Below are 12,121 nucleotides of genomic sequence, written 5' to 3'. Positions count from 1 at the left end.
CGCATTAGAGAAAGCATTAATCAACTCTTTAGTCATGCCTAATAATTAATCCCTTTTGAATCTAACAAAATTATTTTGCAATTTTTACGCCAGCCTTTTGACAATGATCAACCAACTCTTAAGAACTTACCTAAGCACTTTGCTCATGAAAATAATAATAATTACAAAATATTAAAAAATATAAGCACATTATAGAAATTTAAAAAAAAATGTTAGCACACGTATATATACTTCACCATCCAATGTATAAATGTTGTTATCAAAGTGATGAAAATCAATTATTTCAAATATGAAACCTATAATTCTTTTACTTTAATTTTTATCAAATGTTATTGTGTATAAGATTTAAACTCCAAACGTCCTATGACAAATTGAATATTGAACAAGTGATTAGAGCGGTGTGCTCCCATTTCATCCAAGTTCGAGTTTTTATTTATATTGTTTAAATTAATTTTTATAGACTAATTATTACAACATTTTGTACAAAATAATACATAAAACCAACAAAGAGGAATTGGTTGAGTCCATGTTCATTACCTAAGGTTCTACACGTGCAAATATTTTAATCATAACGATGGTCATGGATTCATGATGAGTCCCATTTTCTTAACACAAAATCAAGGTTACATTCATTCCTTGATTTACTGCAATTAGGACAAATGTGCATTAAACTAGTTGATTCATCCAAATAATTATTTGGATGAATTGTCTATTTTGACCTGAATCTAGTCAGTCTTCCTTGGGTCGCAAGTCTTTTTCGTTTGACCGCGTTGTTGGAATTTGCTTAGAAAATCTACGGACGGGTATTGTTGTGCGCGACTCTACAGAATCCAAGCCGTTCACTGGGTTCAAAATATTTGTCTCTTCGGACAGAACAAAATTACTTTGCGTGACACGCAGGCTATCAAATTGGATAAATAAATAAATGAAATTAGTTAATACCAATATAATACTTGTACATACACCTCATTAGAAATAGTTACGTTTCTTGTCTACTTTTCAACTGTCAATATATTAAACGATCTTTTTTTTTTTTATGTAGAATACACATGTCAAATTGACTTTCATGTATAATACACATTTTCAGGCCCCTCTTGTATCGATGATATGAAATACACGTACATTGTGTTTTGTATCTTGGACAAATACTATACATAAAATAAGATTCTAAGACTTAGAGAATGGTACTTCAACTCATCACAATCAACTTTTTTAATGTAATATCTCCAGGTTATCTTACTAACAACCTAGCTACAACTAGGGGTGGAAAAAAATCCCGAAAATCCCAAACCGAACCGAAAAAATCCCGATCCCAAACCAAAAATTTCCCAAACCGAAATTCCCGAAATTTTCGGGATGCTATCCCGAACCAATCCCAAAATTTCGGTATGGGATTCGGGATTGGCTTCTCGATATTTCGGGAATCCCATACCAAACCGAAAACATATAATATTAATTACTATATATATATATATACATATATATATATATTATTCTTTTATAATTGATGCTAGTAGTTTCTAATTCATGCTCAGCAACCTAGAATGCCCTACACCTTGCATATTTTTCATGTTCTGTTTGATATTCATGTGGATTTTATTATTGCTGCTGTCATGGCTGATGATTTCAGAAGGCTTGATTCTTTTGTCTCTCAACAGATTACAAAAAAAGTTTAATTAATTTGAATTTTGACTATGATAAAAAGAGTCAAGCATGCCAGTGTTCAATTAAATGGTAGTGTGAATGAAATGAAATTCCTAGTTCATGAATGTGTTCTTGAATTATATATTTGAAGAACAATTCATAATTTCATATTTCAATTTGGGATTCCCGATTTGTCCCAAAATCCCGAAAATATTTCGGGATTCCCGAAAATTTGGTTTGGGATTGGTCTTCAAATTCCCGTCCCGAAAAAAAATTCGGTTTGGGATTCGGGATACTAGTTTCGGTATGGTATCCCATACCGAACCACCCCTAGCTACAACGAACAAATGACTTCAATTAATTTGTATACTCGAAAAGAAAAAACTAACAACCTATTTTTTTCTTTCTAGTTTTATTTTTACAATTTTTTTTAATATACAAACGATATTGAAAGAATAATGTAACACAAAACCTCGATCATGTTGAGATATATACATATATAGTTATTTATATTAGTTGTGCTTTCGATGTATAATTAGTTTATTTTGAGTATTCTTAACAATTTTTATAGAAGGAAAAGGGTATTTTTAACAAGAGAGACTTTGGATGCGGTCCTTAGCTATGAATATTCTTTGATTGAAACCTTGTTGGTTTTTAATTTTTGATCGAGGTCCCTGAAATCAATGTGATAATTTATTTTTATGTACGTTACTATATTTTTTAAATTAAAAATTAGAAATTTTAGTTGTTTATATAAATGAGATTTTAAATAAAAAAGCCATAATTTGAGAGATTAAAAATGTTAAAAATATAAATATACTATTGTGTGTGTTTATATATATATAAACATGGGTACATTCTTCAAAATAAATAAAATAAAATAAAATAAAAGATATTAGGCTTAATAACATTAGTAAATTTCTTCGATTAAACTTGACATGGATACATTTTAAAATCAAAGAAAAAAAATGTACCCATATAAGTTTAAAAATGGATTAAAAAAATTGAACAGATTTTATATATAAAAAAAAAAGGGTACATTTTACATATAACAAAATAAAAAGTTTTACATGAATAGGTACATATAATTAGCATGGGTACATTTAGCAAAAATAAAAAGTACAAATAAAAAAAATATATAGGTACAATACTAATAAACTTTAAAAAATATGGGCACAAAAAGAAATTAATATATGGGTACAAATTAAAACTGAAAAGAAAATTGGTACAAATTAAAAAAGAATTACAAATTAAAAATGGGTACAAACTAAAAATAAAAATATATGACAAAAAATTTAGTCATAAATATAAATATACTAATTGTAACATTTTTAACATTAAATGATTATATTTAGAAATAAAAAAATATTTTATTATTGAAATAATTAATGATGTTATTAATACCCAAGGACCTTGATCAAAAATTGAAAAGGAATAGGATTTTAATTAATAGAATAGCAAAAGAAAGGATGAGGATCTAATTTCTCCTTTTAACAATTAGTGTTCAATTTCAAGTGATTTGAATTCAAGTTAATGTATAGTGCAACTGCTTAATCATCAAAATTATAAGCTTGTCATTTTTAAATTATGACGTATTTTCACCTGAAATTATGATATTTGCTAGGGTACCAGTAAAACGTTTCTAACCCCCCAACTCCAATTGAGTGTTTTAGGGTTTCGAAGTTCCAAAACACGCTGGAGCTTTGGAACATGGGGAAGTAGCAGTCATGTCAAGGTGACTCATGGTTAGGTCTGGCAATTCCTAAAACGATCCAATAATCTGATACGACACGGCACGACACGAAATTAACAGGTGTTCGGGTCGACACAATAACGAATCGGGTCGTTATCGGGTAACCTGATAAGCACCTGTTAAGATAACGGGTTGATTCGGGTATACACGTGGGTAACACAATAAGCAGAATATTATTTTTATAATTTTATAACCCTAAAAAAATATTGTAATAATTATATATATATATATATATATATATATATATTAATTTAACAATTTTATACCCCTAAAAACTATGATAAATATATATATATATATATATTAAATTAACTATAATAATTATATATACTATAATAATTATACCCCCAAAATATTAACTATCTATAATAATTATTTATAAATATTAAATTTTGAATTAAATTTTATAAAAACTATAATAATTATTAATTAATATGCATCCATTGATTTGATTCCATAATTGATAATTCCATTTCATTCCCTACAGTGCTGCCCTTTTTGAAGAAAAAAGGAGGGAAAATGAAAATGATAAGAAAAGTTGAAAAGAAAACAAAAAAGAGAGGGAATTAGAGAAAGATGGGTAGGCACCGTAGGCTACCAGAGAGAAAAGTGAAAATTATAAGAAAAATTGAAAAGGAAACAAAAAAGATGGGAAAAAATGAAAATTAATAAAAGTGGTGAGAATTTTTTTTTTTTTTTAATTATTAACTTTTTATCACACATATGACATATCTCACTATTTTTATAATGACACAAGTGGATACACGAAAAATCATGATTTAATGGTTATTTTAACTTCGATATTGATGATTTTTTACAACTACACTCCTTGACCCTATATGAATACAATGAATGAATTCGATCTTCAATTTAAAATATTTACACAAGTAGATACCACAAAATCTTATGTTATACTTGATGAAAGTATAAATAAACTCTAAGTGTTAGTCCATCTATTGTTTTTATGGGGTATGAATTCTCCGAAACTAATTTCAACGATCCCAACCGTCAAACTTGTTTATATATGCTTTGAGATTACATCAGCAAAAAAACCACAAAAAAAACATTTAGAGATCAAGTAACGGGACAAAGCTTTTCAACGGTTGTAAATGAAAAATCATGATTTAACGGTTATTTTAACTCTGATTTTAATGATTTTTTACAACTACACTCCTTGACCTTATATGAATACAATGAATGAATTTGATCTTCAATTTAAAATATTTACACAAGTGGATATCACAAAATCTTATGTTATACTTAATGAAAGTATAAATAAACTCTAAGTGTTAGTCAATCTATCGTTTTGATGGGATACGAATTCTCCGAAACTAATTTCAACAATCCCAACTGTCAAACTTGTTTGTATATGCTTCGAGATCACATCAGCAAAAAATCACAAAAAAAAAAAACATTCAGAGATCAAGTAACGTAACAAAGCTTTTTGACGGTTATAAATGAAAAATCATGATTTAACGGTTATTTTAACTCCGATTTTGATGATTTTTTACAGCTACACGTCTTGACCCTATATTGATGACCATTGGATTAATCTCAGCCGTCCATTTCATAATTGTATATGTATTTTTTTATTAAATTTAAAATTTTGATTATCATTGGATCGGCTGAGATTTAATCTTAGCCGTCCATTGTTACTAGAAACAGTTCAAGCTTTGTTGTGCACACGAGATTGGCTATTTGGAAAAGGAGGTAATATATTTTTATATGGTAAAGTACTATTATTTTATTTCTTTTCATAATTATTTTGGTAAACTTCTCATAATTTGAATGATTTTTAATGTTTGATTTTTCTATACTTAGTTTATGCGGAAGAGAGTTCTGACGTGAAAAACTTTACTGAAAACATCATCAACATAACTCTTGAAGGCAATAGATCAAGCCAAAGTTCCAATACAATTTCATGATGATCGATGTAAATTAAAGATTTTGTAAATGGAGGCTTAAACTTTTGAGAAAGACTTACAACCTTGAAAACAAAAACTCTTTCATTTTGCATATCCTTGCACATTTAATATTTGTAATAGATTAGTAGTGTATATATTAATTTTTTTATTAGGCTCTTATGGTACTTAAACGACAAATGCTTTAATGGTGTAGATATAGTACTTAAACGATAAATGTTTTAATATTTTGAAGTAATATTTATGCGGCAATGTGTGGTATGTGCAAATTAAAAAAAAAATATATATATATATATATATATATTTTTTTTTTTTCTTAACGGGTCATAATGGGATAACGGGTGTGACACGACATAACCCGTTAAAATAACAGGTGTTATACGAAAACGACACGAACACAACAGACACGACCTGTTTGCCAGGCCTACTCATAGCTACCGTATGCACTAGCCACGTGTCAACAAAAACAACCCCCATAAAATAATCCAGATATTATTATATCTCAGTCGATCGATCTTTTCACAATTCCGCACACAACACTGCATCAGTCCAGAAGAGAAATCGTGCATGAGCCACCGAGTGTATGCATCCGTCATAGCCTAGAGTTTTTCTCGAGTGCATGAGCATTAATGTGCGTCTTATAAAAAGGTAATGTTAGAAAGATTAAATTTAAAAATTAAATTTGCAAATCAAATGATGTGTCACCAATAAGAATGAACACGTTTATCAATACTTAAATAATAAATCAATCATCAATTTTCATGTCATTTTATGTATAAATTTAATCTTCATAGAATTACTCATTGGTATTACCCAACAACGCACCAAACACCACCACGTGTCCGGGCGGGGAACCTGAAACTGCGACTGCCATGCTTTATTGTCGAGGCCCCTCCAACTCCTTCTACGATAGACTTTTCATGTCCAAGTAAATTTCAGCATATGTGTTTTTTTATTTGTCCTTTTAAATTGACGCGAAACTGTTGTTTCATTTTAAAATTATTTGAGAAATTTCTGGTGGATTATATTAGATTTAATTGGTATTTTAAGGGTTCATTATTGTTTAATGTTTTTCCAGCTTTTAAAAAAAAAAAAAAAATTTATGATTGTTAGGCAATTTCTCCAAGGGGTAAAAAAGGTCTATGCAAACAATTGTTGGGCAATTTCCCCAAAAGTAAAAGCAAGGGATAAAAAGATTACGAACTAAATGAGTGCTTTTAAAATAATTAAAAAAGTTTTTAAATGATTTTTGAATTTCATAAGCATTTGCAGTGTGTTTTCTGCAAGAAGCACCTAACTCATGCTTCTTGCATAATGCACTTCAAGTGCTTTTGCAAGTTTTACTTGTATATTTATTAAATATTGATTTTAAAAATATTTTCACCTAAAACATTTTTAACTATTTTAAAATTACTTTCAAACAAACTCTAAAATCTAGAAGAAAAAAAAAAAACAAAAACAAAAAGATCTTGTTTCTTTTAAGAAATTGAACTCAAATTAACAAGCAGAAAAGGAGCCAAACACAACCCATTTTGCATTTTATTTTTGTTTTTGCTGCCAAACATGCCAATTGCAGTTCAGTTTGGCTTTTCTGTACGAACGCCTTCCACTTGGTTGCTCTTTTTGTATTTTCAGCCGACAATACAAAACCTGGCCAGGTTATAGAGCGGGATTAGGATTCTCTCTCCTCTTTTTTTTTCTTTCATTTTCTCTCATTTTCTATTTGAACAGTCACGGTTAATCATGTTAACATCTTATATTAATTTTTTATAATAAGTGAAAGAAAAACAAAAAGAGAAAATGAGAGGAGGGGAGAGAATCTAATTCAATATGTACATTTATCTTACACCCATTTAAAAAATAAAATCTCAAAATCAAGGCGTACCCTCCTTCCAATAGAGAGGCATTCTTTCCTTTTGATTCTTCATGATTTAATAGAAATAGAAACCGAAAATCGAACTTAATAAGAATTGGTGAGAACTAATTTATCATTTGAGTTTACAGGAGGATGACAGAAGGATGCTGGCAACACTAGAACACTTGTTTTGGATGGAGTCTCCATCACCCTCTACCCAAAGGGGGTGTTGGGAGTGTATAAATTTTTAGTAAAAAAAATTTAATTGAAATGAAAAATCATCATCATATGATTTTTTTATTACAACTAATTAAGTGGAGCTTATATATATTTAAAAAAATGGAAAACTAGTGGTAAGCCACGGTTATCTACTTCTTTCGGGCCCGAAGAGGCTCTGGAGAATTTCACCATACCCGTGAGTCCGTGACCACAATCAAGCCACGGTTATACTTAATATATATATATATATATATATATATATATATATATTTTTTCTCAGTTTTCTATTAATAAAATTTTGGGTATTACATTTTTCCACTTTTCTTTTGCAATAAAAAACTAACTTGTTTATTATTTTGTTCCACAAATACAAGAGTGTTCTCGTATCTCTCTTTTAGTTCTGGTCATTTTTTCATGATTGAACCTAAATCATGATTACACAATTGGGTAAAAAATACATTTCACATTTAATGTTTAAATTAGGTGCCGAGTGAGGTTATATGGGTTCAAATAAAAGTTCTTAAGATTTTATTGTAAAAATCAACTAGTAGAAAATTTAGAAATATTAAGTGAGAGATTTCAAGTTTGATTAAAATGTACGATAACGAGAAAGTTTGATATCTGTGTCGAGACCAAAACTTAGTTATGGTGAACCCATTAGGTAATTTGTTTGTAGTAGAATATCATTGTATCTAATAAAAAAACAGAAATTCATACTTCAAGGGCACACAACAATATGCACCATACCTTCCCCTATATATACCCGTCATCAGCCGGTGTTTGGTTCAAACTCAAAAGCTACTCCTCCTTTCCTTCTTTTTTTCTCACTGCAAAAGGAAGCCAACCCTACTCTCTCTCTCTCTCTCTCAGACTACTAGTCGCCATGAAAACAGAGTTAGAGATAGAAAGGCTATGGGTATTTGCCCTGGCCGCCAAATGCAGAGCCTTCTCTCCCGAAAGCATTGCATGCACGCTTCTCATCGTTTCCCTCACATGGCTTCTCATCTCCCTAATTTACTGGTCTCACCCGGGAGGCCCAGCCTGGGGCTGCAGCATCAAAATAATCGGTCCCTTTTCCAAAAGGCCCACAATTCCGGGGCCCAGAGGCCTGCCTCTCATAGGCAGCATGTCCCTAATGACCTCCCTGGCCCATCGTAAAATCGCCTCCGCTGCCCAATCCCTCCATGCCATGCGCCTCATGGCCTTCAGCCTCGGCCAAACCAGAGTCGTCGTCACGTGCCACCCCGACGTCGCCAGAGAAATCCTCAACAGCTCCGTCTTCGCCGACCGCCCCGTCAAGGAATCCGCCTACTCCCTCATGTTCAACCGGGCCATCGGGTTCGCCCCCAACGGCGTCTACTGGCGGGCCCTCAGGCGTATCTCCGCCGCCCACCTCTTCTCCCCCAAGCAAATCAAGGCCTCCGAGGCCCAGAGGAGGGACATAGCTTCTCAAATGGCGGCAATGTTCGGGAGCCACGAGGAGAAATTGGCCGTTCGTAACGTGATCAAGCGGGCGTCGCTGAACAACATGATGTGCTCTGTTTTTGGCAGGAAGTACGAGCTCGAAGTCGGCGCCGCCGTGGACAGTGAAGTCGAAGAGCTCAAAGGGTTGGTAGACGAAGGCTACGATTTGTTGGGTATGTTAAATTGGTCCGATCATCTTCCCTGGTTGGCCGATTTTGATGCCCAGAAAATCCGGTTCAGATGCTCCAATCTCGTCCCCAAAGTGAACCGTTTCGTCTCAAGAATTATTTCCGAGCACCGAACCGGTCTGAAATCCAAAAAAGATGAAAAGGCCCCTGACTTTGTCGACGTTCTTCTTTCCCTCCAAGGAACCGATAAGTTGTCCGACACCGATATGATCGCCGTCCTTTGGGTAAGAATTTAAAAACCGCTCTCTCCAGATACTTACTCGGATTTTAAAAAAATCTTCTCGTATTCTAAACGGCGTCGTTTGTTGTATAGGAAATGATATTTAGAGGGACGGACACCGTGGCGGTTCTGATCGAGTGGATTCTGGCAAGGATGGTGCTGCACCCTATTGTTCAATCGACGATCCACGACGAGCTAGATAAAGTGGTTGGAAGGTCGCGAGCCGTCGAGGAGACAGATATCTCCCAGCTGGTGTATCTAACGGCTGTGGTGAAGGAGGTCTTGAGGATGCACCCACCGGGCCCACTTTTATCTTGGGCCCGTCTGGCGATCACTGATACAATAATTGATGGATATCATGTGCCCGCAGGGACCACAGCCATGGTGAATATGTGGGCAATCTCTCGGGACCCGGAGTTTTGGCCGGACCCACTAGAGTTTAAGCCCGAGAGGTTTGTGGCTCAGGAAGGAGAACATGAGTTTTCGGTCTTCGGGTCGGATCTTAGGCTTGCACCGTTTGGATCGGGTAGGCGGACTTGCCCAGGAAAAGCTCTAGGATTGACCACTGTGACCTTTTGGGTGGCGTCGCTTTTACACGAGTATGAGTGGCAACCGTCGGATGGGAATATCGTGGACTTATCGGAGGTTCTAAGGCTGTCATGTGAGATGGCTAGCCCTCTGGTTGCTAAAGTGCGCCCAAGGTGTAGTAGGGTAACCACAGCTTACTAAGGTTTTAGTAGTAGCGGAAATAAATAATAAAAAAAAAAAAAAGCAAGCAAAAATGCATGCATGTAAAAGCATATACCCTTCACATCTTTCGACTTGTGTCTGAGTCTGTCACTATCTTGGATGCCAAGGTACCTTAAATCATATGTAAGTAATGGTGGAAATCATACAAGTTTTAGTTTCCTAAAGACCTGCATTTACAATTTTACATGCATGCATTCAAGCATTTGGTAATTTAAACTAAACAAAGTAGTCATTCATCGTCGACATGACATATCTTAGAATATTATAAGAGTTTCGCGTCTCATGAGAGAGAGTTCTAAATATGTGAAGCTAACTTCTATTAGAAGCAAATATATAATGATATTCAAACATTTGATCATGGAAAACCGTGGTTCAAAGAGACTATTGCTAGAGTTCAAAACCTAATTGGTATTTTTTTTAAGCCTCAAACACTATATAGTTCGAAACCAATTGCTTAGTTCTACATATTGACATATCTAACAATATTATAAAAGCGTCACATCTCATTCTCATTCTAAGAGAAAGAGTTAGAAAATGTGAAACTAACAACAATTTCTTTCTATTACTAGCAAATAAAATGATATTCAAACAACGGTTACGTTAGTGGAAGAACTTGGTTCAAAGAGACTATTTCTAAAGTTGAAACCTAATTGGTATTTCTTCGAGCATATCTAATACATGCAAACTAGCTTATGCAAAAGTGTTATTTAGCCTCAAATGAAAAAAAATCAATTTCTAATGAGACATATCAAGCCTAGGGTAAAATAACCCATGGCTCCCCAAGGGGCCAGTTTAGTCTTGGTTCTTACCCAAGGCTCTTGAAGGATCAACTAGGAAATTTTTCAATGAAGAGGGCTAAAAGTCTAATTGAAAGTATAAAAAAAAAATGATTTGATTTGTCCAAAAACTTATCTCCAATCGATGACTATGTTATAATTCTATGGAGCTCACTAGGCCATTATTTGACTAAAGGCATAGGCTGGGCAAATGTGCACCCATTCTTATCCCCTTTTTGAGGTCCAGCTCATCAGTTGCAATAATTGCAGTAAATTCAACGGCTAGATTTGAAAGCATCCAACAGTAGTTTAATTAAATTAACCAACATATTTAAGATATAAACTTAAAACTAATAAATTATTGAGGGGACTATGTTTAATCCATTTCGTTGAAGATGGTATATGAGTATTGCCTGACATTGTTCATTTAAAAATATTTTTTTGCAGGATTATAATTCTATACAAGGCTATGTTTAGCCCTTTCGGTTAGAGATGACCGTAAAAAAAAATTTGGTAGCCAATGAAAACTAATCACCTAACACTTTTTAGCTCATTACCTCTCATACTATTGAAAAAACAAAATTTTGAAAGAGCTAAATCTCATGAATAATGGTATTTTGAGAGGCCAACTAAAGCCTCTAGCCCTTAACTCTTGCCCTTTCTACTAAAGACTCAACCATCATATAGTTCGAAATCAATGGATTATTGTATATATTTTCTGAGAAATGTTCATTTATGAGGACTGGTGACTTTATTCGGTGAATGAGTCAACACTCAAACAACAATTAATTAATTAAATCACAATCAAAGAATGATAAAGACCCTTAATTTTCTTTTCTATGTATATATGTGTGTGAGAGGTAGGCATGCACTGGGGCTGCCTCTGCATACCGGGCTATATAATTTTTTACCTTAAAATGATGTGGCTTTTGTTGTCCACAGGACCACAACCCTTTCAGCTATTTTGACTCTTACAATTGGGGACATATATGTTCAATTGACGGACAATATAACGATTCATAAATCTTCCTCTCATCCACATGCACATGACATGTCACGACACCGCGTCTTCTTTTTCTCATACAAGCAATATATTAAGGAAGTTGGGTTAAAACATAAGACATTGGGTGTAGGAGTGAACGTCTATTGGAACTACAAATCCGTTTGTCACGACTTATGGCTTAGAAATTAACTAGACTAACAATGTATACCATGAGAGAAATTGAGATTTTATAAATCAATTGACAATACAAAAAGTCCGTCATCCAACTCTTTATAATCATATGCATGCAAAGTCTCTTACTTCACTAGCACTAGATTCAGTCTCAAC

At 33.3% G+C, this 12,121-nt stretch overlaps 1 protein-coding gene across 1 annotated transcript; it reads left to right on the top strand.

The window, feature by feature from the left end:
- The first annotated feature begins 8,186 nt into the window (after positions 1–8,186).
- LOC137735306 (cytochrome P450 78A6-like) lies at positions 8,187–10,179 on the top strand. The gene is made up of 2 exons (XM_068474720.2): positions 8,187–9,269; positions 9,359–10,179. Exons 1-2 carry the CDS (start codon positions 8,277–8,279, stop codon positions 9,992–9,994), a joined length of 1,629 nt encoding a protein of 542 aa, XP_068330821.2. The 5' UTR covers positions 8,187–8,276; the 3' UTR covers positions 9,995–10,179.
- The last annotated feature ends 1,942 nt before the right edge of the window (positions 10,180–12,121 follow it).

Source organism: Pyrus communis, chromosome 7 (assembly GCF_041283825.1).
Source record: "Pyrus communis isolate YQ-2024b chromosome 7, ASM4128382v1, whole genome shotgun sequence".
Lineage (NCBI taxonomy): Eukaryota > Viridiplantae > Streptophyta > Magnoliopsida > Rosales > Rosaceae > Pyrus > Pyrus communis.
This window is presented reverse-complemented; position numbering and strand designations above follow the sequence as displayed.